At 48.3% G+C, this 24,983-nt stretch overlaps 1 protein-coding gene across 1 annotated transcript in view; it reads right to left on the bottom strand.

The window, feature by feature from the left end:
- Positions 1 to 4,479: 4,479 nt before the first annotated feature.
- The window catches only part of SEC16B (SEC16 homolog B, endoplasmic reticulum export factor), a 94,336-nt gene continuing 73,832 nt past the window's right edge, over positions 4,480 to 24,983 (bottom strand). Inside the window, exons 13-26 of the mRNA XM_060295925.1 lie at positions 21,662 to 21,779; positions 20,333 to 20,444; positions 18,613 to 18,718; positions 16,566 to 16,706; positions 15,255 to 15,377; positions 14,395 to 14,467; positions 12,553 to 12,852; positions 11,650 to 11,717; positions 9,027 to 9,182; positions 8,758 to 8,856; positions 8,290 to 8,398; positions 8,077 to 8,156; positions 6,403 to 6,501; positions 4,480 to 5,754 (exon numbers count right to left, since the gene is read on the bottom strand). Of these exons, the coding sequence (XP_060151908.1) occupies positions 5,686 to 5,754; positions 6,403 to 6,501; positions 8,077 to 8,156; positions 8,290 to 8,398; positions 8,758 to 8,856; positions 9,027 to 9,182; positions 11,650 to 11,717; positions 12,553 to 12,852; positions 14,395 to 14,467; positions 15,255 to 15,377; positions 16,566 to 16,706; positions 18,613 to 18,718; positions 20,333 to 20,444; positions 21,662 to 21,779 (1,653 nt within the window). The 3' untranslated portion in view covers positions 4,480 to 5,685. The remainder of the gene's footprint in view (positions 5,755 to 6,402; positions 6,502 to 8,076; positions 8,157 to 8,289; positions 8,399 to 8,757; positions 8,857 to 9,026; positions 9,183 to 11,649; positions 11,718 to 12,552; positions 12,853 to 14,394; positions 14,468 to 15,254; positions 15,378 to 16,565; positions 16,707 to 18,612; positions 18,719 to 20,332; positions 20,445 to 21,661; positions 21,780 to 24,983) is intronic.

The following is a 24,983-nucleotide window of genomic DNA, read 5'->3' as shown; positions in this document are numbered from 1 at the left end:
GACACAGCCCTCAGCCTGTCCCCGGGCCTCCCATTTCACCCGCCAGGCCCGAAGCCAGAGGCCCTGGAGGGCCCGAGGGAGAAGGACGCGATCCGCCTCTCACCGCACCCTCTGCCTGGAGGACCACTGCGAGGCTGACTGCTGGCCGCGCTCGGGGTCTCGCGATAACTGTCTGGCTCCAACATCCGCGCTCGCACGGCCCCTATCACATAAGTACTCAATAAATATATTTCTATTGTTACTGCAATTCACAATGTCTGGTCACCATAGCTACCAAAAGATTCCAAGCATTTAGCTGGTTTAATCCCCAACTTTAGTCAAGAAAACCCCATTTTGCAAGCCTTCATTTCACAAGCTGAGACATGATTTAATGGGCTTACAGAACGTTGGAAGAGCTCCAGGCACAGGTGGTGAGGAGCTGCTGTTTTCCGTCTCTGCTGAGGACCAGCTGAGAGTCGTAAAGAGCCACATGAGTGATTTGGGTGGAAAGTACTAGGAATAGCTTCCTAATAATGTGTGAGAGTGTGAAACCCTAGCCTGAAACCTCAGGGGAATCCATGGACTCCTTCTCTCTTGAGATTCTTTAAAAATGGGATACTTAATCGGCTCTAAGTTGGATAAACACCAGGAAGGCATCTCACATTAAAAGAACAACATTTGCATGGGTCAGTCAAGTCTGAGTTGCACTGCTGTTGACCTAGTTCCTGCAAAGTACCATTACCTGGAGACACATATAAAAAGGAAGAGAGTATGGGAAGCAGATTCCTCTACTTAGTGAGATTGCAATGAAAACAGTTTAATATGCTCTAAATCCTTATTCAAAATAACTTTAAATCTCATTAAGAAACCATTTCTGAAGGATCTGAATGAATGGTGCCTGGTATAAGTACTTCATTGAGAGCAGGCAGTGTTGAAGGCTGTGTTTGAGGCAAACCCAGGTAAGTACCTAATACCCTATTATGTACAGACCATGCCATATGCAATTTCCAGTTTAAGATGACAAAAACAAGAGGGGAAAAGGCACTTCCATGCCACTCTCTTGGTGGGGGAAGTGTCAGAGAAACCTCTGTGAGTGGAGAGACCCAAATTACACACCTATTATTCTTTTCACGTGCGAGAGTGCTTTGCATATTTCCTGTGGGAAGAAAATATTCTGATTTTAGTGAAGAGGTGGATGCAGTCTCCTGCCCTTCTTGGTTGCTCAGAGGAAGAAACCAAAGAGAAAGGAGATTTCTAGGGTAAAGAAAAAAGCTAGCAGAGACTTTGATCCTGAGCAACCTGAAGCTTGAGTTAGGGCTGAAAGAGGAGTATGTATAGGTGACTGAGGAAGCAGGCTTGTTTGCAGTTTTATAGCCATATAAGGGGATTAGACAGAAGGCAGGAATGGTGATATGTGATGAAGACACTTACATGGAATTTAACAGTTTATTCTCTTCCAAATTACGGAACATTAGGTTTAAATGTTTCCATATAAATATTAAATTATATGTATATAGCAGGATCGCAAATTTGCACATTACCACTCAGTTTTTTAAGAAAAATGTAGCTTCTTTATTTCCTATAACTATTCTTCCTCCAAGCTCATACCCCATTGAGGAGTAGGGGCACAAACAAACTTGCCAATTAACAATATATCAGTTTCTTCCCTTTTAAACAGTGTCTTTGGGTCATTCCTTTTTTAAAAGAGAGAGAATTCTGTTTATCTCCTCTCCCTAAAATGGCCTGTGGTGATGGGAAAGAAGGCCTATGGCTGACACGGTCAGCCTTACACCTTGCAGGTAGCTGGTCTGGCCCGACGCTGACCTGGCATCTGCAGGGGACAACTGGTCCCTTGTGGCCTTTTGGGACACTGTGCAATCATTGCCTGCAAGAGTCCACATACACCAGACTGCAGGGAGCTGGAGGCTCTGCCTCAGACCATGATCAAACCCAAGGCCAAGATGCTATGGCTCCCAAGCCAAAGCCAGCTTCTCCTTGGCCTGCAGAGGCTTGCAGCCTCTCGGGAGCTATAGATGAGGAAAGGGCCCAGTGTTCTCAGGCTCCCCGTTCCCAGCAGCATATTTCTAGCACAACCTGTTCTACTCCCCAAGCTTCCACCTTGTAAAGGAGGAACAGAGTATTTTCTTCTTACAGCTGCATTTGCTTTGTTTCACCACAACTGGTTTTAACCCCTAAAGCTCTAAAACAGTCATGACCTTTAGCAAACTCACCACCATCACGACCACTAAGAAAAGCTGATAAACAACTAAGAACTCTGAGAGACCCCAGTTCATCATACCCTTACTAGGCCCAACTGAGGGCTCTTTCCCGAGCCCTCAGGAAATGAACAACACGACTTGTTTTAACCAACCATGCTCCATGTTAATGGATGCATTCTGACTTTGCCAGAGTACAAGCTTCCAATCATGCATTAGCATAAGTACCATGGCCTCCTCCCTTTCTAGTGCATAAAACCCTCTGATTTTCCCCTCATAAAATGTGTCCACTGCTGCACATATTACTTCCTGTGCCTGGGAAGTAACTAATCTCAGTACCTGCTTTGTTGACACTGTAGTCACTCGTTTTCCATGAATAATCCCAACAGGAGGCAGAAGTGAGGACACAGGCATCCGATGTCTTTACCTTCCTCTTTGGTCCTCACTCTCCTCCTCTAAAGTGCTTCTTTTTATGGGGTAGGACTTCCCCTATGTCATTGTTCCTGGGGGCACTAAGCCACATGACCTAACATTGGTGGCAGGTGGGATTCAGGGAGAGAAACTGGCTTAGTCATAAGAACACCTATTGAGAAGTAATTTTCAATTATTCTTCCCATTACACACCTGTATCAAGAAAGAAAAATCTCATACAGATGGCCAACAGGCACATGAAAAGATGCTCAACATTGCTAATTATTAGAGAAATGCAAATCAAAACTACAATGAGGTACCACCTCACACTGGTCAGAATGCTCAACATTAAAATGTCTACAAATAAAAAATGCTGGAGAGGGTGTGGAGAAAAAGGAACCTTGCTACACTGTTGGTGAGAATGTAAATTGGTACAGCCACTATGGAGAACAGCACAGAGGTTCCTCAAAAAACTAAAAATAGAGTTGTGATTCCTGCAATCCTACTCCTGGGCATATATCCAGAGAAAACCATAATTTGAAAAGTTAAATGCACTCCAATATTCAGAGCAGCACTATTTACAACAGTCAAGACACAGAAGCAACCTACATGTTCATCAACAGATGAACGGATAAAGAAGATGTGGTACATATATACAATGGAATACTACTCAGCCATAAAAAAGAATGAAGTAATGCCATTTGCAGCAACATGGATGGACCTAGAGGTTACCATACTATGTGAAATAATTCAGAAAGAGAAAGACAAATACCATATATCACGTATACGTGGAATCTAAAATATGACGCAAATGAACTTATTTACAAAACAGAAACAGACTCACAGACACAGAAAACAGACTTGTGGTTGCCAAGGCGGAGGGGGAGTGGGGGAGGCATGGGTTGGGAATTTGGGATTAGCAGATGCAAACTATTATATACAGAATGGATAAACAACAAGGTCCTACTGTATAGCACAGGGAACTATATTCAATAGCCTGTGATAAACCACAATGGGAGAGAATATTAAAAAAGAATGTATATATGTATAACTGAATCACTTTGCTGTGCAACAGGAATTAATCAACTATACTTCAAAAATATAATTTTTTAAAAAAAGAATGAAAAATCCACAGTTTAAAATCACAGGCAACAAGATAAGGCAATTTTACTTATTAGATTATATACTAATAATTTTTTTAAAACACACACATAAAATGCTTAGCATGTACTAGGTACTTTTTTAAGAGCTTGACTCCTTTAATTCTTGCACTGTCCCTATATGGTAGGTACTATTGTAATTATCATCCTCATTTTATAGATGAGGGAACTAAAGCACAGGACAGTTAGATAACCCTGTCCAAGACTACAAGATGAACTGTGGATGAGCCAGGATTCAAGTCTAAACAATTTGGTGCCTATGAAACTCACAAACTACTGACATGGTACCGCCACTGGGTGTCAGCATACCAAACTGAAGGGGCTGCAGTCTTTTTTAGGGAAAAAGGGAACAGCACTTACTGAGGGCCTTCTAGATGAAAAACACTGGTGCACACATTTCCCAATTTAATCTGAGAGATGAATAAACTTTTTAGAGAACAGAACATGCAATATTTAGTTAACAGAGTAACCAATTTGCATCAGAGGAGCTTTTGTCCATATTTTTTTAACTGAAAAAATAGCAGTAGACTTAGAAGTTAAGAGGATCATTCCCTAGATTCTTCATTAACAAAGGGCTTTTACCAGCTGTTTGCACCTATCACACAATGAAACCATTATTAGAAAGACTTCAGGGAAGAGACCACTCAGTGTGCTCTCTCCCTCTGCAAAAACCAGCCGGAGACAAGCATCTGCTATAAAATTATGTGGTTTAATCGCTATCAACATCAGAACCATATTACGTTAAAGTACAAAACCTGTATGTACAATTACACATACAAAGAATGTTCTTTGTGAGGAATAATTTTCAGCAAATCTGACAAACGCAAGAGTTACTCCTATTGTGGGTTTGAAAGGAGAAATGGAAATTTCCAAGATGTCCCCCTCCTCCCTCCGGCTCCTCTGACCCTCCGAACATCCATTTGCAAAGGCCCAAGGCAGGAAGGGAGGTATTAACAAACTCGGGCACTCATTCCTCCTCTCTTATGGAAGGAGTGAATTTTTAGGGAACATTTTCCATCCTTTATTACACTGATGTTCCATCCATCTGCATCATTAGGTTCAGTAGTTACCATGACAATATGATGCCTACAGCAATCTAACTTGATAGCCAGATGCCAGAATGTGGAAAAATAGGACCAGCTAAGAAAGTGAGAGAAATATAATTAATCTGAACCACATAAAAAATGTGCACAAAACTAAAACCAAGAGGGAAACTGCCAAAATGTCACCCAAGAGGGAATGATGACGGGAAACAATGATAAGTTTCCGAGATTCAAAACTCTTTTGCTAACTAGAGCCAAGAATTGGTCTGTAACTAAGGCTGAGGAAGAAGTCAAAGTTAGTCTAGGGCTTCCCTGGTGGCGCAGTGGTTGAGAGTCCGCCTGCCGATGCAGGGGACACGGGTTCGTGTCCCGGTCCGGGAAGATGCCACATGCCACGGAGCAGCTGGGCCCGTGAGCCATGGCCGCTGAGCCTGCGCGTCCGGAGCCTGTGCAAGTTAGTCTAGAATATTGCCCTGAGTGCCTCTCCCCCAGTCATTTCCTGCTGCTGAGCCCAGTGGTGTCATCACTGATTCCAGCAGTGGGATTCTTAGGCCCTGAATCTCCCGAGGATCTCAAGCGACATTCTAAGTGCTGCTGCCACAGCATTCTGCTCACCTCCAGTCTGCTGTTATGCCCAGTTTTTCCATCCGATGAAGCCATCTGCACCATCATTCTGAAGCTAATCTTAAGACACTGAACTGAGCTATGTCCTGGGAGACCCTGTCCCCTTGCGTTCTCTATGTCCCATGGAGGCAACAGGCTAGCACAACCCTCTTGGGGGCCCTGATGTGGCAGAGGGGCTGGGAGATTAAGAAATGAGAACAACATAAAAGTTATGCTTCAGGGAGACCAGCCTGGGATGGGTGGTCCTTCTCGTCACTGCTGGGTTGGATAGCGGCGCTGAGCTAGGCGATTTGGCCGGTTCAGGCTGGTAGCCATGGAGAGCTGGAAAAGAACAAGCGTGGCACTAGATTATAGCCCCAAGCATGACTCCGACCAGGGCTGACTGGCTGGATTGAGCTTGGGCATCCTGAGGGTCTAGAAACCCTTCTGCTGTATTTGGCTTCCCATGGTGGTGTTCTCAGTATTTGCTTTCACCCAACACCTTCACCTCTTAAATAAGGAGAAAGAAATTCAACTTTATATAGAAGGGAGGCCAGTAATGCATCAGAACAAGCAGTCTGCCTCAGATCATGCAGAAGCAGGGAGTTTAGCTTCAATCAAACTTTGCAATGATCCCCTCGCCCCCAGGACACAGCCCTGGTGCAACCACACCATTGACACCAACACCAATTGTCTCTCCTGAGTCTCAAGACTTACGAAAGGTCAAGTGAAATATTAATAATAGTGACATTGACTGAGCATTTTCTGAGTGCCAGGCCCTTCACATACATGCTCCGGTTTAATCCTCACAACTACCCGCTGAGGTAGCTACTACTAACCCCATTTTACAGATGCAGAAACTGAGGCTTAGAGAGGTTAGTCATTGCTCAAGAACTCAGGCACAGTAATTTGTTATAAGTAAGATATAAACCTTGGTCTCCTTAATCCAGAACCCATGCTCCTAACCCCTCTCCCTCAGGGCCTCCTTACCTGGGGGACCTGGGATGGGTTGTAGAGAGGGACAGCCCCTTTCAAGGTGGGTGGGGGAAGCAGAACACCAGGGTTGAAGTAGAGCCCAGAGGAAACACCCTGTGATGGAAAATAATGGAAAATCCTCTTAATCACCACTCCCCAGATTCCAGAACATCAAGGGCTTCCCTGAGCATCAACTTTGGTCAAGAGATGCAGATGTGATAGAGCTCAGGGAATCATGAACAAACAAACGGGGTTCAAGTGGGCACAGCCAACCCCTGGGTCAAGGGTGGCATTGCAGAGCCTTGGTGCTGCTGCATGAGAAGAAAAGGTCATAATAAATGTATTAATAGCATCATAAAAAGTAACCTCATATTCTTTGAAAGACCTGGAATACTACAAGAGTGCTGTAACCAGGCCACAAGAAATAAACATGTTTTCCTAGCAGTTGGCATGAAATCCATCCTGGTGTGGACAATTCATCAAGAGTTTATCACAGCCCTTGCCAAGGATACTGGTGAACTCTGGCTCCTACTGGGACAGGGACAGAGGCTGTTCTCTTTTTTTTTTTTTTTTTTTGGCCATGCCACATGGCATGCAGGATCTTAGTTTCCCAACCAGGGATTGAACCCACGACCCCTGCAGTGGAAGCACATAGTCTTAACCACTGGACCACCAGGGAAGTCCCAAGGCTGTTCTCTAGACATCACCTAAGGAAGCAGTTATGGGCTAACTCCTGTTCCCCGCAAACTTCATATGTTGAAGTCCTAACCCCAGCACCTCAGAATGTATTTGGAGACAGGGTCTTTACAGAGGTGATTAAGGGCTTCCCTGGTGGCGCAGTGTTTGAGAGTCCACCTGCTGATGCAGGGGACATGGGTTCATGCCCTGGTCCGGGAGGATCCCACATGCCGCGGAGCGGCTGGGCCCGTGAGCCATGGCTGCTGAGCCTGCGCGTCCGGAGCCTGTGCACTGCAGCGGGAGAGGCCACAGCGGTGAGAAGCCCGCGTACCGCAAAAAAAATAAATAATAATAAATAAATATTTAAAATAAATAAATAAAATTTTAAAAAGAGGTGATTAAAGGGGCTTCCCTGGTGGCGCGGTGGCTGAGAGTTCACCTGCCAATGCAGGGAACACGGGTTCGTGCCCCAGTCTGAGAAGATCTCACATGCCATGGAGCGGCTGGGCCCGTGAGCCATGGCCGCTGAGCCTGCGTGTCTGGAGCCTCTGCTCCGCAGCGGGAGAGGCCACGGCGGTGAGAGGCCCACGTACCGCAAAAAAAAAAAAAAAAGTTAAAGAGGTGATTAAGGTAACATGAAGCCATTAGAGTGGCCCTAACCCATTATGATTGGTGTTCTTATAAGAAGAGAAAATTTGGACATAGACACACACTGAGGTAAGACCATGTAAAGACTCAGGGAGAAGATGGCCAGCTGCAAGCCAAGGAGAGAAGCTGTGGGGGAAACCCACACGGCCGGCACCTTCATCTCAGATCTCCAGCCTCCAGAACCGGGAGGAAGTAAGTTTCTGGTGTTTAAATGGCACAGTCTCTGATACCTCGTTCTGGCAGCCCTAGCAAACTAATACAGAAGCTTTCTCCATATCCTCCACGCGTCAGGCCCTCACAGGGCGGCAACTACAGCCCACGTGAAAGTTCAGTCCGCACAGAGGCGGCTGGTGGGCTGCTCACCTGAGGTCCCAACAAGCCTCCATTCCCCGTGCCCTCGGCTCTCCCCGCCCCGGACGCTGATCCTCGGGCTTCACTGCCACCTAGGAAGCAATGAGTCAGGGGTGTTCCCGCTGCTCGGGACAGAGGAGTCCCCACTCCCAGAAGGCACCCCCACGCCCCCGGGGAGTGCAGAGAGGACCACAGACAGCCCAGAGGACATGAGGTTGGCGGTACCTGTGTCCCTGGAGAAGGCGCCGGCGTCCGGCAGAGACTGGGGAGCTGGGGGCGGCGTCGGGGAGAGGCCCGGGCTGGGCCTGGGAGGAGCAGATGCTCGGGGGGCTTCCTGCTTAGTGCAGAAAGGAAGGTGTCGCTGACGGTAAATAAACCGGTGCTGCCTGCTTGTACTCCTGCAGGGCCCACATGGCGGCCAGATGCTGGCCTTCTCTCCCCCAAGTTCCATTTTCTTTATGCCGGTCCTCTGCTCAATGATCCAAGTTAACTCCTGGCCCTCGAAAGTTAAAATTCTTCATCCTGATTTCTAAGGCCTTTCATCATCTGCCTTTCTCCTCACTGGACCAATTTGTTTCCCACAATCTTCCATCACTAAACCTGTTTCACCTGGCCCAGGGTAGCGATGCCAGCTCCAGACCCTCCTAGGGCCCCTGGAAGGGGGAACTTCCGCGCCCTCCCTGCCCAGGTTACCTCAGAGTCAGGACTGTCAGATGCGTCCTCATCTCCAGAGGGGGGCGCGTCGCCGGTGGGCTTCGGGCGAAACCAGCTAAGCCAGCCAAACCCCAAGCCCTGGAGGGAGGAGGGCGAGTTCTGTGGCCTGCAGGGTTGCTTCTCCCTCTGAATGAGATTAGCCAGCCTCCCCCACCTGTGATGCTGGTGAGACAGGAGGGGCAGGGGCACCACCAAAGCCCAGATTCCCAGCTCTGCTCCGCCATCTGGGAACAGAAGAATCCCTCCACCTTTGTATTCTCCTTCGCGTCTCCGAGCTTTCCTCTCTGGGCGGTGTTTTCGGAAGACTTTTTCTTCTCTGCCTCATCGGAGGACTCCCCGTCATCCTCCTTGACTGATACAGTGGAACTCTCAGAAATATTTCGTGCTCTGGGAATCAGTGGCACCTGGGATTAAAGAAAACAGAAGTAGCATTTTTTTTTTTTTTTGCGGTACACGGGCCTCTCACTGTTGTGGCCTCTCCCGTTGCAGAGCACAGGCTCCGGACGCGCAGGCTCAGCGGCCATGGCTCACGGGCCCAGCCACTCCGCGGCATGTGGGATCTTCCCGGACCGGGGCACGAACCCGTGTCCCCTGCATCGGCAGGCGGACTCTCAACCACTGCACCACCAGGGAAGCCCAGAAGTAGCATTTTTATAGCACTTGACAGGTTGCAAAGGCACATTTACACATACTCCCTCACCTGACCTGCTCAGTAAAGCAGTGGGGAGAGCCCGTGCTCCGCAACAAGAGAAGCCACCACTCGAAGCAACCAGAGAAAGCCCAAGTGCAGCAACGAAGACCCAACGCAGCCAAAAATAAATAAATTTATAAAAAAAAAGAAAGGTTAAGCAACCTAAGGTCACATAACTAGTAAACGGCAGAGCAAGGATTTAAACTTAAGCAGTCTGACTCTCCTTCTAGGAATTTCTCCTATTTGAATAAATTGGAGGAATAGACAAGGGCTTATATACTAGAATGTCCATCATTGTGTTTTACATAGGAGGGCAAGAGAAGGGAGGAGTAGTGAGAAAGAGTAGGAAAGAAAAGAGACACACTTGAAGTGTTTTAACAATGGGGGAAAGATGAATTAAAATCTGAGCTCCTTCCAGGGCCTACCAGGCCCTCCATGACCCAGTCTCTCTCTGCCTCTCTGGTCTTGCTTCTTAGCCCTCTCCCCTGTTGCTCCCCACTTTCTAGATACAGTGACTCCATGCTCTTCCTCGACTGTACCAAGTCAGTCCCATCATAGGCCCTTTGCTCTCCCTATTCCCTCTGCCCGGAACACTTGTTCCCTGAATACTCGCCTGGCTTCCGTCCACCCTCCATGCTGACCTCAGAGATGCCTTCCCTTCCACTCCGTGTAAAGTAACATCCCTCATGCACACAGTGGTTTATTTGCAGTCACCTCCACGGAACAGAAGCCCCAGGAGGGCAGGCTTAGTCTGCGTCCCTGGGTACCCCCAGCCCCTGTAACAGTGCCAGGTATGTTGTAGGAGCTCAGTATTTGTGAATGAATAAATGCATGAGTGATGGTATTTCCATACAATGGATTTTCTCACACCAATATTAAAAATCCTATTTGGGAATGACATGGAAAATCTCAATTTTATCGTATTAAATAAATAGAAAATATAGTTTCACCTGCATATGTTCTTAACCATTTAAAAACACATGTGCGTATGTATACACATTTATAGACACACGTATACACACAGACAGGTCTCCCCCACTTTCTGAAAGTTGGCATTATGCCACTTCGCTTTTACCAAAGACCTACATTAGTACCTGTTTTCCCTAACCAAAAAAGAGTCCAAAGAGGATTTTCACTTTTACAAAAAAAAGGCAGAAAGTGAAAAAAGCATTCAGCGTTTGTTTTGTGGGAGCCGTTATAGAGGCAGAGCGTACCCCAAGCAGCGAGAGTGGCCTGCCAAGCTCCTTCCCAGAAACTACGCTCAGCATCTCCGCATCAAGATGCCATAGCTTTGAGCTGTATCTGTGAGCACCTGTACTTCCTTTCGATTTATTTTGTGCGTTGTTGGCAAGATGTGTACTGAGGTAACTGCTTCTTCCCTTCATGCCATTGAGACGTACAAAAGGTTTCATGGAAAGGCTCTACATTCGGAGAGCAGGAGAAACCCGTACATAGAAAACATTTTAGAAGGAAATAACGAAAATATTTGACTATGGGCTTCTGAGTGATGTCTGTTTGACTCTTCATATGACACTTTTTCTTCATTTTTCAAGTTATCTATAACAATAACGTACTAATTTTTCAGTTAGAAAAAAAAAAAAAGTAAAGCATAAAAGTGTTTTAAGCCTTGCAGCCCGGTTACGACTTGAGGAAGTTCGCATCCAGCCAGGCAGGTTTGGGACCAGCAATGCCTGCTGTTGGAGGGAAGGGATTCATTCATTCAACAGCTGGCTGGATAATTACTTAGACGTGGTTCCCTCCAAGACCTGACAGCACACCTGGGCAGAAGAGATACAACTGCGGTAGGTCCTTCTTGGAAATAAAGCAAGGTAAAAATTAAAAGAAAGAAAGAAATGTCAAGAGTCTTCCATGGTGGGGCAGAGCACAGCAAGTGTTCAGTGCAACAGTAAGAAGAGGGCATCAGAGGGAGCAGATGTGTGAGTTCAAAGCTACACCCAGCCCTGCCGGCCCTGCCCCCATGGATACAGGTTGGCAGGACTGAACATGAACCGGAACAAGCCTCCTCTCCACCTCGCAGGATCTGGTGTAGAAAGAAACAAGGTGAAACATGGAAGAGAGGGCTGGTGCAAGGCACAGGAAGGCATCTGTGAAACCGTGGCAACTGAAGGAAACCCACAGCTCAGAGTGGGCACCGCATCTGCTGGGCTCTGTCCTCTCACCTGTGGTTTGGAAACAACCTTCTGCCCATCAGGTTGCTGGAAGGTTTCTGGAGACACTGTGTTCTCTCCTATGGCACAAAACACAACAGAAATCGTGATGTGAAGTGGGGCCTTTCCCATCTATCCTGACGAAGGGTAATGGGGACACAGTTGGCTTTCCTAACTGCAAAGCAGCTAGAGCTCTGAGCTGCCCATAGCCCCAAGTGCATCACAGTAAATGCAAAGTCCATTTGCACAAGCCTCTGAATTCCAGCCACCCCAGGATGTGCTGCTCACCCAACCTTCACCCTGAACCAAGGTCCTTCCTCAGGAACCCCGGAAATCAGGGCCACGTCAAGCTGGATTGCAGGGATCCTCCCTGACCTTCCCCTCCATGTGAGTCTCCCATCTTGGACAGGACCTTGTCTTAGAAGCTCTAAGATCTGATCCTTCTGCGTGGTTTCCCGCACTTCCCTGGCATCACTCAGCAATGCTCACCCATACTCGGCCCCTGTTGTCCAAGGCCTGATGGGAGAAGACAGAAGCACGAGCCTCTGCCCGCAGTCCCTGACGCTGATGACTTCAGAAAGAGGACTTGGCCTAAACTACAGCTCCAGGCACAGGTGGCATTTCCTTGCCTTCTCCAGCCGAGATCCTTGAAACTACAGAATCCAAGGGGATGGCAAGAGCGGCTGCGGTTGGCTGTGCTATGCTTGTCCCAGTAGACACGTGGGCTGGACTGGGAGAGAGCCGTCTCCCTCAGAAGAACGTGAAGTACCAGGCCCTCAGTCATGTGCACACCCACCACTCAGGGCTTTACCAGGTCCCACCCCACACCCTGCACTGGTCCCTGCACCTCCCTCTTCTGCTTGCACCCCTAGATACCTCGTCACCCAAGTTCGCTGCCTCGCTGGCAGGTCTTACCGGGGGGCGGGTGCATCTGCTGGGCTTCCTCCCAGGCCCTTCCTCCAGGAGTCCCTGTCACCGCCACGCTGCCACCGGTCCCTGGCAGATGGGCCTCAGGAACTGAGTAAAGAGGCACCGGGACCCCCGTCTGCCCGGAACCTCCTCCTGCTGGGTAGGAGCTGGGCTGGAGGGGAAAGGGCTGCTGTGGGCTGGGCTGGGCCGGGCCCATCGGCTCCAGTGTTGGCCACAGGGCTGAGCGGTCCCCAAGGGCTTCTGAGTTGCCTTGATGTCCAGAAAGATCCTGGTAGAAAGTGTCGTCTAAGGACATAGGGCAAAGAGGAGGAAGTGAGACCTGTAACGTGGCACTTGTGTGGACTAATCACACCAGGAACAATCCTGCCCTTTGGAAAGCAGTGACAAGGACAGGCCACTTGGTGTGGCTGCCATCGATGTGATGACAAGTACAACACAGCAGTAATTGTAACACCTCTCACCGCTGATGACTCAGAGTTTACAAAACCATTTCCCTCACTACCTTGTACGATCTCTGAGCCTTAAGCCAGCGGGTTGGGAGGGCAGAAATTACCATCTCATTTAACTCCACAATTTTTTGCATTTGGATAAACGTTCTCTTTTAAGGATCTCCTAAGGGACTAGGTACTTGAAACTTAGAACGTTGCCAGTTAAAACCCAAATCAGACTACAGAAATGATGGCTTTGCTTTAAAGAAGCAGAACCTTGGCCCAGGAAGGGACCTTGGTGGTATTCATTCTGGCTCTGCCGTGTTGCTGAAGAGACAGACCAAGGTGTGGACGGGGACAATGGCTGCCCCAAGGTTATGGAACTGGTGTGGTCATCTGACCCACCTGCTCCATTGGGTGACAGGAGATACAGCTGCTTCCCAGCGGAAGTGGCCACTCAGAAACACCCAGCCTGCTCTCTTGCAGCCCTTCACCCTCCCAGATTCTGGGACGCAGCAGCAAAGCTGGGAAACAGAAACCAAGGCCTGCCCTTCCTTGCTGCCCCCTCGCTTATCCCTGAAGGAAGCAAAAAAGGCTGGGAAACAGCCGGAAGTAAAAAGATGAGGCCCCGTCCTGACCCCACCAGGGAGTGCTGTTTGGGGAAAGGGCACAGAATTAACTGGGGTAACAACGTCTGCCCAACCCAACACTCAGAGGCATCCTGAAGGGAGAGGAGGGGTCTGTTGAAAACACTTTGAAACCTATTTCATGCGTGCGGCAACTGATGCTCAAACACCGTTCCTATGCGCTTCCTATGTCCCCACCGCTAACATGAAATACAGATAACCCACCACCTCAAAGAATGTATTCAGCTAGGGAGACAGTACTGACACAAGTGAAGCAATTAGATAACAACACAACATAACAAGATTAAAACCTGAGTGTGAAGCAAAACCTCTAATAATGCAGAAACAGAAGTGTCAGGGACGGGGGCTTCCCTGGAGGCACAGTGGTTGAGAATCTGCCTGCCAATGCAGGGGACACGGGTTCAAGCCCTGGTCTGGGAAGATCCCACGTGCCGCGGAGCAACTAAGCCCGTGTGCCACAACTACGGAGCCCACGTGCCACAACTACTGAAGCCCACGCACAACAACAAAGACCCAACGCAGTCAAAAATAAATCAATTAATTAATTTAAAAAAGGAAAAAAAAAAGTGTCAGGGATGCCTGTGGTCAGCAGAGCTGTGTGGAGAGGGGGGGCCCAGACCACTGAGTCAGATCGACACAGGCAAGGAAGGCACTCCAGGAAGGGAAGGGGGAGAGTCTTTTAGGTTGCGTTATCTCGTCTAATCAGATCCTGAGAGTCAGCTATTACACATTCAGTTCATTGGTTTGGGTACCTGTTGTTTTTCTGGCTCCCAAAATATCCGAGTGAGCAGAGCAAGGATCCCCAATGTCTCCTGCTACCTTTTGCTATTAAGATAAAGTAAACACCTCTTAAGCAACACAAAGAAAAACAAAAACACTGAACCACGGTTTAAAATTAAGTCAGAAAAGAAACTTCAGGAGTGATAAGGTAAGGGAGTCGCAGGTGAATGCAGGGGCTGGAGGGGGAGGGGGAGGGGGAGGGGCAGCCTCAGCCCTTCCTACCTCCCAGCTCTGCCCAGAGCAGGCAGGGACCAGGGCAGCATCCTCTCCCAGAGGAAGGGGCAAGAGGAGGGAATGAAACCGTGGGCCCCAGAGCCCACAGCACATGTAGGAAGCAAGGGCCGTGTGTGCCTAAAAAAATCCCCCTGCCCTTTCTCAGCGACAGAGGGAGAAACAACATGGAGGAGGCCCTGTTCCAATTACTGTATAACAGTTACTACCTGCCGCTTTTGCAATTGTCAGAACAAAAAAAGGAAAGGCCCGGAAGTCTTTTAAGCAATTGCCCTACATTACATGAAAGTGACAAGGGCCACTGTGAGCCATTGTTCCTCACAGAGAGATGGAAGCTTTGATGGTCAGAAAATGTATTTTCTGGGACCACAGAGAAGGGTGGCTGGGTGCTTTGGAAGAGGGCCCCACTGTCTCCCACCAAACACAGGAAAATGTTTCCACCCGGGCGCAGCGGGGAAGCTGAGTGCCACCCCTTTCCCAATCAGGCTGTGCCTCATGGGTGACAGGAGACCCCCAGAGCCCTCCATGCCTACCTACTCTGGGTCTAGGGCAGACAAGAGGGAAACAGAGGCCCACCCCGCTGACCTGCCCCCCCACTTACCTGCAGCTCCTTGTGATGCCCCCGAAGGTGTACCAGCCAGTCCGGCTCCAGGTCCCTGTCTCCTCGGTGACGGCGGTGGCGTTCTAAAACCAGAGGATCTGACAGCTTCAGTCTCTCTGCAAGCTGTGCCAGGTTTCCAGACGGTAAGAGAGGGAAAAGGAGAGAGAGAAGTGAGTGAAATGGACAGACACGGGGAGAGGCAGTAAGAAGAAAGAAGGGAGCCTTGACTCGTAAACCAGATTACAAAGAATTGCCAAACAGCAAATTCAGCAGATATCTTCCCCGAATTGCAACATAAACCAACAGTTAACCCCTCCTGTTGCTAGACACTAAATAAACTAGCAACAGGGGAGGAGGAGAGCAACAGGGAAGAAACTGTCACTCTGCTTTATGTCTCTGCAAGGCTGCCCTCAGGAGCAGCGCTTCTCAAGCTTCAAGCCCGGTAGGAACCACCTGGGACCTTTGCTAAAATGCTGGTTCTGATCCCAGAAATCTGTGGGACCTGAGATTCCACATTTCTAACAAGCTCCCTACAAGGAGACGCCTGTGCTGCTGGTCGAGGGACTGCCTGTATCGTAAGGCTATTCCATCATTAAGTTCCCAGACTTCCCTACTCCTCCATTCTGGGTCCTGAGCTGCCTACAACCATCATCCTGTTGGCAGAAATTCGCCATGAAGGGGGCTCAGTCCCGCAGATTTTATTGATTACAGAATCCAACACTGGGCCTGATCTAAAGCGAAGAAAAAATTGATGGTAGGCTGCCTTTTTACTCTCAGCTAATGGATTTTTCTTCAATTAATTGGAACAATTATTTGCCTGATGGTTTTCTTTCTCAGGAACTAAAGGTTGATATGTTTTTGTTTTCTCTTTTTGAATGTATCTCACATGTGATAAAATATTCCATGCATTTAAAAGCATTTTAATAAGGATCATTTCCTGTTTTAACCCCTAAAATATATTTTCTAAGCCCAGCTTTTATCATTAGAACAGTTCACCGTAACAGGCAGTTTTACTGGACCAAAAAAGCAGATGCAAGAATGAATGTCCTGCATAGCACATGCCTGGTTTTCAGTCCCCCAATTTCACTGCATCCCTCCCCACCGCCATCCCCGCCCATAGCATCCTTCTTTGTGCAGTGTCAGGCCTCTGCTTATCACATCTGGACATGCATATGTGGTCAAAGACAGCCACGGGCTCCAATTTTACAGCATGTGCAAAGAAGATGAAATGGGGTGTCTGAGCCACTTTACAATAGCTTCCTCTGAACGCTGAAGATAACACACCTGCAGAGAACCCTCTGAGAAGCTCACCTTGATGAGTTCCACTAATAGCACAGGGTGACTGTTCTCTCCCTGGCTCAGGAGGGCTGTGCCAATGGCTTCGCAGTAATGCAAGGCCTGGGATGCAAGGCCGTAATCTGCCAGACGGGAAGCATAAAGGAGCTTATACACCTGTGAAGAGGAGCAGGGCCAGTGATGAGCCCATCCAGGCAGGGACAGAAGGAGAGAAGTGGAGATAAGACTTCTTGGAAGTCAACTGACTGCCAACTTCCTCTAACTCTGGATCCAAATATTAAAGAGGGCCTTATGCCATTTGGGGCGTTCTATCTGTGTATGGGCACAATTCCAAATCCAGCCTGCAGTTCCGTCCTCATAGAGGAAGGGCTGGAAGGCACATCAGCTGAATCTCCCTAGGCTCCGGTCAACATGGAAATGCACTGGACTCTTATCAGGCAGCCCACATCTCTGGGAAGCCTGGTGTATGTGGGGCACAGGACCAGGCACCAGGAGGACGGATAAAAGAAGAAAAAATGACTGAGGTGCAAGGGACTTCAAGCCCAAGGGAGTGTACAGACAGAGACAGGTAAGGGTTCAGAGAAGCATGAGTGACAGAACTAAATGGAGCTTGAGGGCTGGAAATCAGACAGACTCAAGTTCAAATCCCAACTCCATGCTGGGTGTGGCACATTGAGCTAGTTACCCCACCTCCTCTCTGTGCCTTGGTTTCCTCACTATAATATGGGGATGATAATACGATCTACCCCTTGGCTGTTGTAAAGATTCAGTGAGATAATCCATGTAAAGTCCTTAGAACAAATGGTACCCAAGAGATGTGAGCCAATAGCATGTAACTCCTTGGAACCTGTCTTGTTAAAGGGGGGTAATCATGCCCGGATTACCACAGGATTAGAAATCATACAGTCAAAGCACCATAACACAGTTCCAGGCGTGTAGAACTCATTCCCTAAAAACAGCTAATCTCACTGCTATCAGCCCAAAGACAGCTGAGAGGTGGGATGACTACAGAACAGAAAGAAAGAGACTGAAGACCTGCATGGACCCAAAGGAGCTGTTCAGGCAGGGCTCTGCTGGAGAAGGTGGGTCTTTGGTAAAACTCTTAAAGATACTAACTGGGTCATTGCCCTATAGGCAGTAATTCATTCATTTCCAAGCCTTTGTTTTGTGTTTGGTGGTGGTGGTGTGCATGTGTGTGTGTGCTGCTGCCACCGAGTGCACTCTCAATACAGGCACAGAAGGAGTCATTATGGATTTAAGGGGACAACAGGGCATCCAGTAGAGAGGTTGAGAAGAGAGGTTAGAACCTGTGTGGACACCACCTGCACAGCTGCAGCCCTGGGGGGAAGAGAGGAGGATGGGGGCCAAGGACAAAGCAGGGAGGAATTTCCAGAGTTAAAAACAGAGTCATCCAGGGCTTCCCTGGTGGCGCAGTCGTTGAGAGTCCGCCTGCCGATGCAGGGGACGCGGGTTCGTGCCCCGGTCCGGGAAGATCCCACATGCCGCGGAGCGGCTGGGCCCGTGAGCCATGGCCGCTGAGCCTGTGCGTCCGGAGCCTGTGCTCCGCAATGGGAGAGGCTGCAACAATGAGGCCCACGTACCGCAAAAATAAAAAACAAAACAGAGTCATCCAAAAGAGATGGGAGCGGCAGGTCAGAGGAGAGGAGGAAGGGTGAAGAGCCCCCAGTCGGGTCTTCTTGCTCCCGCTCCCAGCAGGATGACCGTGGGACTGAGGAGAAGTGGAGCGATCTGGAGACAGAAGAACAGAAGGAGCTACAGACAGCGGGGGAGCCCCAGGGCTGCTGGCACGATTCTCATTGTCAGCAGTGAGGCAGGAGCCCCCAGCACAGAGGCTGCTGCAGCGTTTGCTCTCCTATCTTAAAATGCAAACCTTTAGGGGACCTAGAAAGACATCCTAACCCTTCCCACATTCCAGCTAATGAGGAAAAGTCCAGTGGATGACTTAGCCCAGCCACTACGTGCCAGAGAGCAAGGCGGAAAACCCGGCGGCCCACAGCCATGTGACGCAGCTAAGGTGGTGGCCTCGTGAGGGTTCAGTTACCTGGAAAGAAGGGATGAAGGATTTGGGGCGGCCCAGCATCTGACAGTACTCGAAGATTTCCGTCCTCTGGATAGCCTCAGTTGTTGCAAATTTCAAAAACTCTTGACTAAAAACCAGGAAATAAGAATAAAAGAGATTGAGGTGGGGACAGATTTAAATCCTAGTAGATGGCCAAACACCAGCTGCATCCATTCATGGTAGAGTCTCTGTCCTGGGCTGATCCTTGGGGCAGCTCCAAGAATGGAAAGAGAATCTGCACCTCCAGAGGCTCTGGGGGAAGGCGAGGGGGAGAGACTGGGGGGAGGGGGAGATCGCTGCCATCTTTACTGGAGGGTCACGTAAGGCAAGCTGCTCTCACACCCAGCTCAGTGGGGCACTGGGTCCTCCCCGTAAGCATGCTGAGAGCCAGCCTTAGTTCCCTGAGAACCCAGAGCGGGCATCTGTGAGAAGCCACCATAGCCTGAGCAGAAGAGCAGAAAAGAGGGAGTGATGTGATGTTCGGAAGCACTGAAGAAAGAAGGCCCGGCAGAGAGAGGGTAGCACTGTGGAGCCCCAAATCAGAAGACGGTCCCTGTGCTGGAGGTTCATTCCAGTGAGGAAGCAGGCTGGGTGAACGTGATCTGAGGGGCCCTCAGAGTCCTCACGGGTCCCAAAACAGCTGCTGTGAGGTTTGAAATCATAATCACAGGGGCTATGCCTGGGGTCAGGACTGTATCTCCAGAAACATCCTCGTACAATATAAACATAGGAGGGGGACACATTAAACCGTTTCACTTACTGTCCCATTTGGCCCAGACAGGCCTCTTTGACAAGCCAACTAGGTGCTATCAGAGACCGTGACCTTGACAGACAGGCTATGAGAGGATGCGTTTCTACAAAGAAAAGCCTGACAGTCTGGATTCCAAGTCCAACCTGACCCCACACTAGCTGTACCATCTTAGACAAGTTACTTAACCGCTCTGTGCCTTGGTTTCCCTCCTCTATAAAGTGAAGATTAAAGCGTACCTTCTTCACAGGGTAAATGTGTAATGATTAAAGGAAATAGTGCAAATAAAACGGCTGGCACAACGTAAGAGCTTAGGAAATCTTAACTATTACAGGGAAAGAGAAAGAGAGATCTAGAATGTGGAGGGCAGCTAGAGAGCAAGCCGGTCTTTTTGTCCGTTTATTCATTGTCTGGGGGATTATTAAGGTCCTTCTGTGTGAAAAGCCTAATACTACGGCCAGCAGGGAATAAGTGACAGGCGGGACTCTGAGTAGCTTGTGCCCCAAGTCAGTGTAGGGTGTGGTGGCTAGACAAACGTCTTCCACTTTCGGGTTTTGCCCAAGGCAGGCTCTGAGAACTGGTCCAGAGCTGCCTGACGCAGAGGCTCAAGCCGCCGCGCTCCCGCTAAGCATTTTCTGAAGAGTCACTCTCTGATCACGGGGCCAGGGCGCCACCGAGTGGCCATAGGGGTACAATGCAACCCACAGGCACCAGTTCACAGCTTCCCCGGAGCAGGGCCTGGACCTGAGGCCCCCTGGCGGTGTGATGCGGCACCCACCAGGCATCTCCTCCGCCAGAGCCTACCTGTGCGGAAAACCATCCCAGAGGAGGGGACCAGCAGTGGCCGAAATTCACACAAGACAATGGAAAATGGAGCCATGAAGCCCAGCAAGGGCTAAACCAATCCCCTGGAAGATGTCCTTCCCACTCCCTTTCCCCCAAAAGATCGCATACCTGTGGCTACTGCCCAGCAAGGCCAGGTGGTCTGTCTTCACGGTATAGGAACCGAAGGGCACGTGAGCCATGAGGTAGCAGAAGTGAGCTGCTTCCACCAGCCCCTTCCCAGCTGCAGGATGAGAACAAGCCCCGGTCACGGAACACGCCCACGTGAGGACCCACCATCTGGGAGGGATGGGAGAGGGCTGGAGAGGGGCTTGGGGGTCGGAGCGGAGAGCCTCATGGGGATAAAGGAACGAGCTTTTCACACTACGAGTCACAGACCCCAAACCCCACTCCCTCTCCTACCGCATTTTTGGCCTCCGACATTATTTCACTTCTCTTCAGCCAGAATAAGGCACTATTTCACGTTCCCCCAATGGATTTTCAATGAGGACGTTTCTAAGCATTTTAGTCCTTCTGGAGAGGGAGAAATGGGTAGAAATGCCTACACCCGAGCAGAGAAGCTGGCCGTTGGGAGTAGCAGTTTTTAAACTAGGCTTCTTGGGGCACTAATGCCTCCCCTGCTGAAGTCAAACAATAGAAGACCTTTCCCAGTGATCATAAAAATTACATTCATTACCAAATTGTTCCCAGTTTTAAAACGTTCTCCCATACATTTTCCATTACCTCAACATTGAATTAATTCAAATAGATAAAGTAACTAGCACGGGGCCCGGCACCCAAGAAGGTTCGGCAAAAGTTAGTTCTCTTTCTACCCCGGTGCTGAACAACCTGCCATTTGACTGGGCACAACCTTACGCGTAGCTATTTTAGGTTTAGCAGAGCGGTATTTCACAAAGTGCCACAAAGCGATAATTTCTAGACGTTCTGGCCCTTGACCAAATCTGAGAACCACTGATCTGGAACATTTAACAGCCCCTAAGTGTTTATGAGGCCACATTCACAGAGAGGTGATAGAAATAAAGATTATACGATTACCCAGGGTAGTTCAGGCAAAAATAGAATTTCCTATCTGGTTGAGCTGGGTCACCACGGGACTAACAACAACAGTAGGCGAGATGCCCCCATGTGTTAACTCCATCTGCACGGGAATCTGACCCAGGCATAGGAATCACCTACTCAGGGGAGCCTCCTACAGTGGCAGACCCCAGAGTCTCAGGGGCCTGGCCTGCACTGGCTCGCAGCGGAAAACAGAAACAGAAAGGCAAGAAGGACACCCCTCTCCCTGGAGTTTCTGTCCCCAAAGCACTGAGGCTCCTGGGTCAAAGGAAAGCCTGAGGCATAGACTCGGGCCCAACACAGAACCTAAGAATCTAAGCACAGAGTGGTTAAAGCTGGCCTGGAAATAGAGGAGAGGAGGGGATGGAACTGGTGTCTGCTTACCCAGGGTGTCCCCCATGGTGACAATCGTGCGCTGATACAGCTCCGGGTCCCCACCTTGATTCGACAGAATCACAGCCAAGTGCGGCCTCCAGTCTCCCCACTGCTCGTCCCCACAACACTGAAAAGCAGCAGAAAAATTGAAAATTGACTGAGCAATGTAGCCCTGACCAGAATATAGGTAAGTAAGGAAGGTTGTTGTCTATTTCCTGGTTTTCCAGGAACGCCCATTATGCTGCCGGCAATGTGGCCACTCATTGATTTTGCGTTCTCTTTTTAAAAAAGCAAAACTCTTAGAAGGATGAATAGGCAGGCAGACAGACACATTACACACATACGTACACACACACACACAGGGATGTTGGGAGTAGATAAATGGAATGACACTCTTGGTCCATAATTTTCAGATTTCCTCCTGGTGCCCCTAACCCCAATAGCTAGGGACAAAATCAAAAAAAACCAACTGATGTTTCAGTGGGAGGCAGAGGATCAAATACCCTTGGTTCATGGGAAGAGTTAGAAGCCAGTTAGAAGACAGGGGAACACTGGGCTCCTTGATACCTATTACCAAATGGCTAATGTTTTCTGGTTTTACAAAGCCAAAGCCGTCTCTCACACATCACCTTCTTTAATCTTCACAACAACCCTGTGAACTCTAATTCCTATCGCCTCTTGAGGAGTGAGAAAACCAGGCCAAGTGGCCCAGCCAGCACTGTGTCCCCTTCCTCTGGTGACCATGCAGAGGCAGCAGAGCTCCACGAGGGGGCGGTAGAGTATAATCAGAGAAGTGGGAGCAGGCAGAAGCCCCTCACGAATGATGGGCCGCGCTTCTCCTGAATGAAGGGGAATTTCAGGACAGGGAATATCAATAAGGAAACAACACAATGTCACAGAAATGACACGGGCCCTGGATTCACCTGGGGTCCTGCCTCTTGAGCAAGTTTCTTTATGTCTTTGAACCTTTGTTTCTTTATCTCTTAAATGGAGATCATGATGTCTACCTGCCAGGATTTTTTTTTTTTTTACATCTTTATTGGAGTGTAATTGCTTTACAGTGTTGTGTTACTTTCTGCTGTACAACAAAGTGAGTCAGCTATATGTATACATATATCCCCATATCCCCTCCCTCTTGCGTCTCCCTCCCACCCTCCCTATCCCACCCCTCTAGGTGGTCACAAAGCACCGAGCTGATCTCCCTGTGCTATGCAGCTGCTTCCCACTAGCCATCCATTTTACATTTGGTAGTGTATATATGTCCATGCTACTCTCTCACTTCATCCCAGGATAACTGTTGATAATAATATAGTTAGATGAAGCCCATAGCATAGTGCCTTACACTTGGTTTGCACATTATAAATTACATGTATATAAATACACACACACACACACACACACACACACACACACACACACACACACACAGAAGCACAGCAAAGGAAAGAGGTGACTTGCAGACCCGTCTCTCCTCCAATTTGTTATACTGAAAAGATAGAGCAGGAGATTGACAGTAATAGCTAAGATCTGGAGGTCAAAACAATTCACAGTTATTTGGTATTGTCTTTGTAATTATCCCATAGAACAAAGGATGCTTTATCCAACTCCATTTTATAGTGACTCTGTTTATCTGGGCAATGCAGTGTGAATGAGGACTGAGGATGACAATAAATCACAATAATAACAGCAGTTCTCACTTACTGCACCCTGACCCTGGGCCACGGCCTGTGCTAATAAGCACGTCTCCTAAGAACAGTCACGTGCATTAGGTACTATTATTATCCCCATTTTAACATGTGAGCCAGGCTCTTTCTTGCTGAAACTAAAGGGACTAGCAAAAGAAAAGCCCTTGCTAAAAGAACAAAAACTTAGAAATAATTCTTCTGTCTCCTCCCCCCGGCGATTTGGAAAAAAAATCACTGTAAAGCAGGTCTATGGAGGGAGAAGAGAGAGAGAGAACGCTTATTAACTAACTTGAGTGGGCCAAGCATGGTGGTTGATATGTTCAGATACTCTCTCCCCTTTAATTTTTACAGTAGCTCTGTTAGGCATCAAAATGCCCACAAAGAAGAAAAGCTGAGGCTCTGAGATTAAGTAGCAGGGTCCAGTTCCCACAACAGTGAGGAGTAGAGTCTAGGTTAAGCCTCTGACAGAAGCCCACGTCTGTGTTTTCCAGCTGCCATGCTTTTTCCACTACTCCTCTTATTATAAGTACCAAAGTCTAGCCTTTTACTGGATGCTACGATGCTAGGAAACTCTCAAACACTAGGCTCAAATACTGCAAATATCACCTCTGGCTCCTCGGTTTTCTCACCCAAGAGTAGGGAACATTTAGCAAACTCTACCAGTGTAATGAGACCCAATGGACTGTATGCTGATTACATCTTTTCCTGCATTTAGTGCTTTGTGACATGGTGCAATTTCATTGCAGAGCACAGGCCCTCAGCAGAATTGTGAGGTGCACCCCATGTTCCAGTATAGCCAGCTGGTTTGACGAGGGGGCATGAAAGTCATCATTTCTCTTTTCTTTTCTTGAAATTGTCCACAGCAATAAGAGAGGCAAAAAAGCAAAAGCGTGAAGTACATTTTCATTGAAACTAGGTGTCAGCAAAAATCCAAGCCTCTAAACACAAGAAAAGGCTTCCAAAAGTAATGGAGATTGAACAGAGGTGGGTTTAGGAGGCAGAGAGAATACCAGAAGGAGGGGATCCCACAGCCATCTCCACTGGCTGAGGAGAAGCAAAAATGGTCACAGAAAACACCAGGTCATGCGGAAATGCCAGCTGCCCTGGAATATGGCCCTGGCACCTCCCCAGCTCAAACCTCCCATAAATAACCCATCCAGGGAAGACCTGAAGCCTATGAAGGAACAAGTACAGAATCGCTACAAATATACCATCCAGATAAAAGGAGGGGGGAAGGTAGAGAGAACATTCACCAGAAAAATGTTTCCACAAAACAAAGAATTGTCACCAAACATTTCATCATGAATTTAAGTAAAATAATGAAACAATTTGTTCTATGAAGCAAGGGTCTAAAGCTAAGTTACAGGAGCAGAGGAAAGAGATGGTGGAGAACAGGAGGAGGTAAATGTGACCTGCAGAGCTCAGGAGAGAAGTGGGAGAAAAATCAAAGAAATAAAGACAAAAATGGAAAAAGCACAGAAGCCAAGAGACACTGATGAAAACACAGTAAGGGACACACAGGATGGACACACAGCAAAAAAGAAGAAAGAAAGAATTGAAACCAAAAAAAATTTTTTTTAATTAAAGAGAAAATTATATATATATAATTCACATGTATATATGTATACAGTTCATATATATATATA

The sequence above is a fragment of the Globicephala melas genome, chromosome 1, assembly GCF_963455315.2.
Source record: "Globicephala melas chromosome 1, mGloMel1.2, whole genome shotgun sequence".
NCBI classification, from domain to species: Eukaryota; Metazoa; Chordata; class Mammalia; order Artiodactyla; family Delphinidae; genus Globicephala; species Globicephala melas.
Note: the sequence above shows the minus strand (reverse complement) of the source record. Positions and strands in the feature narration are given on the sequence as shown.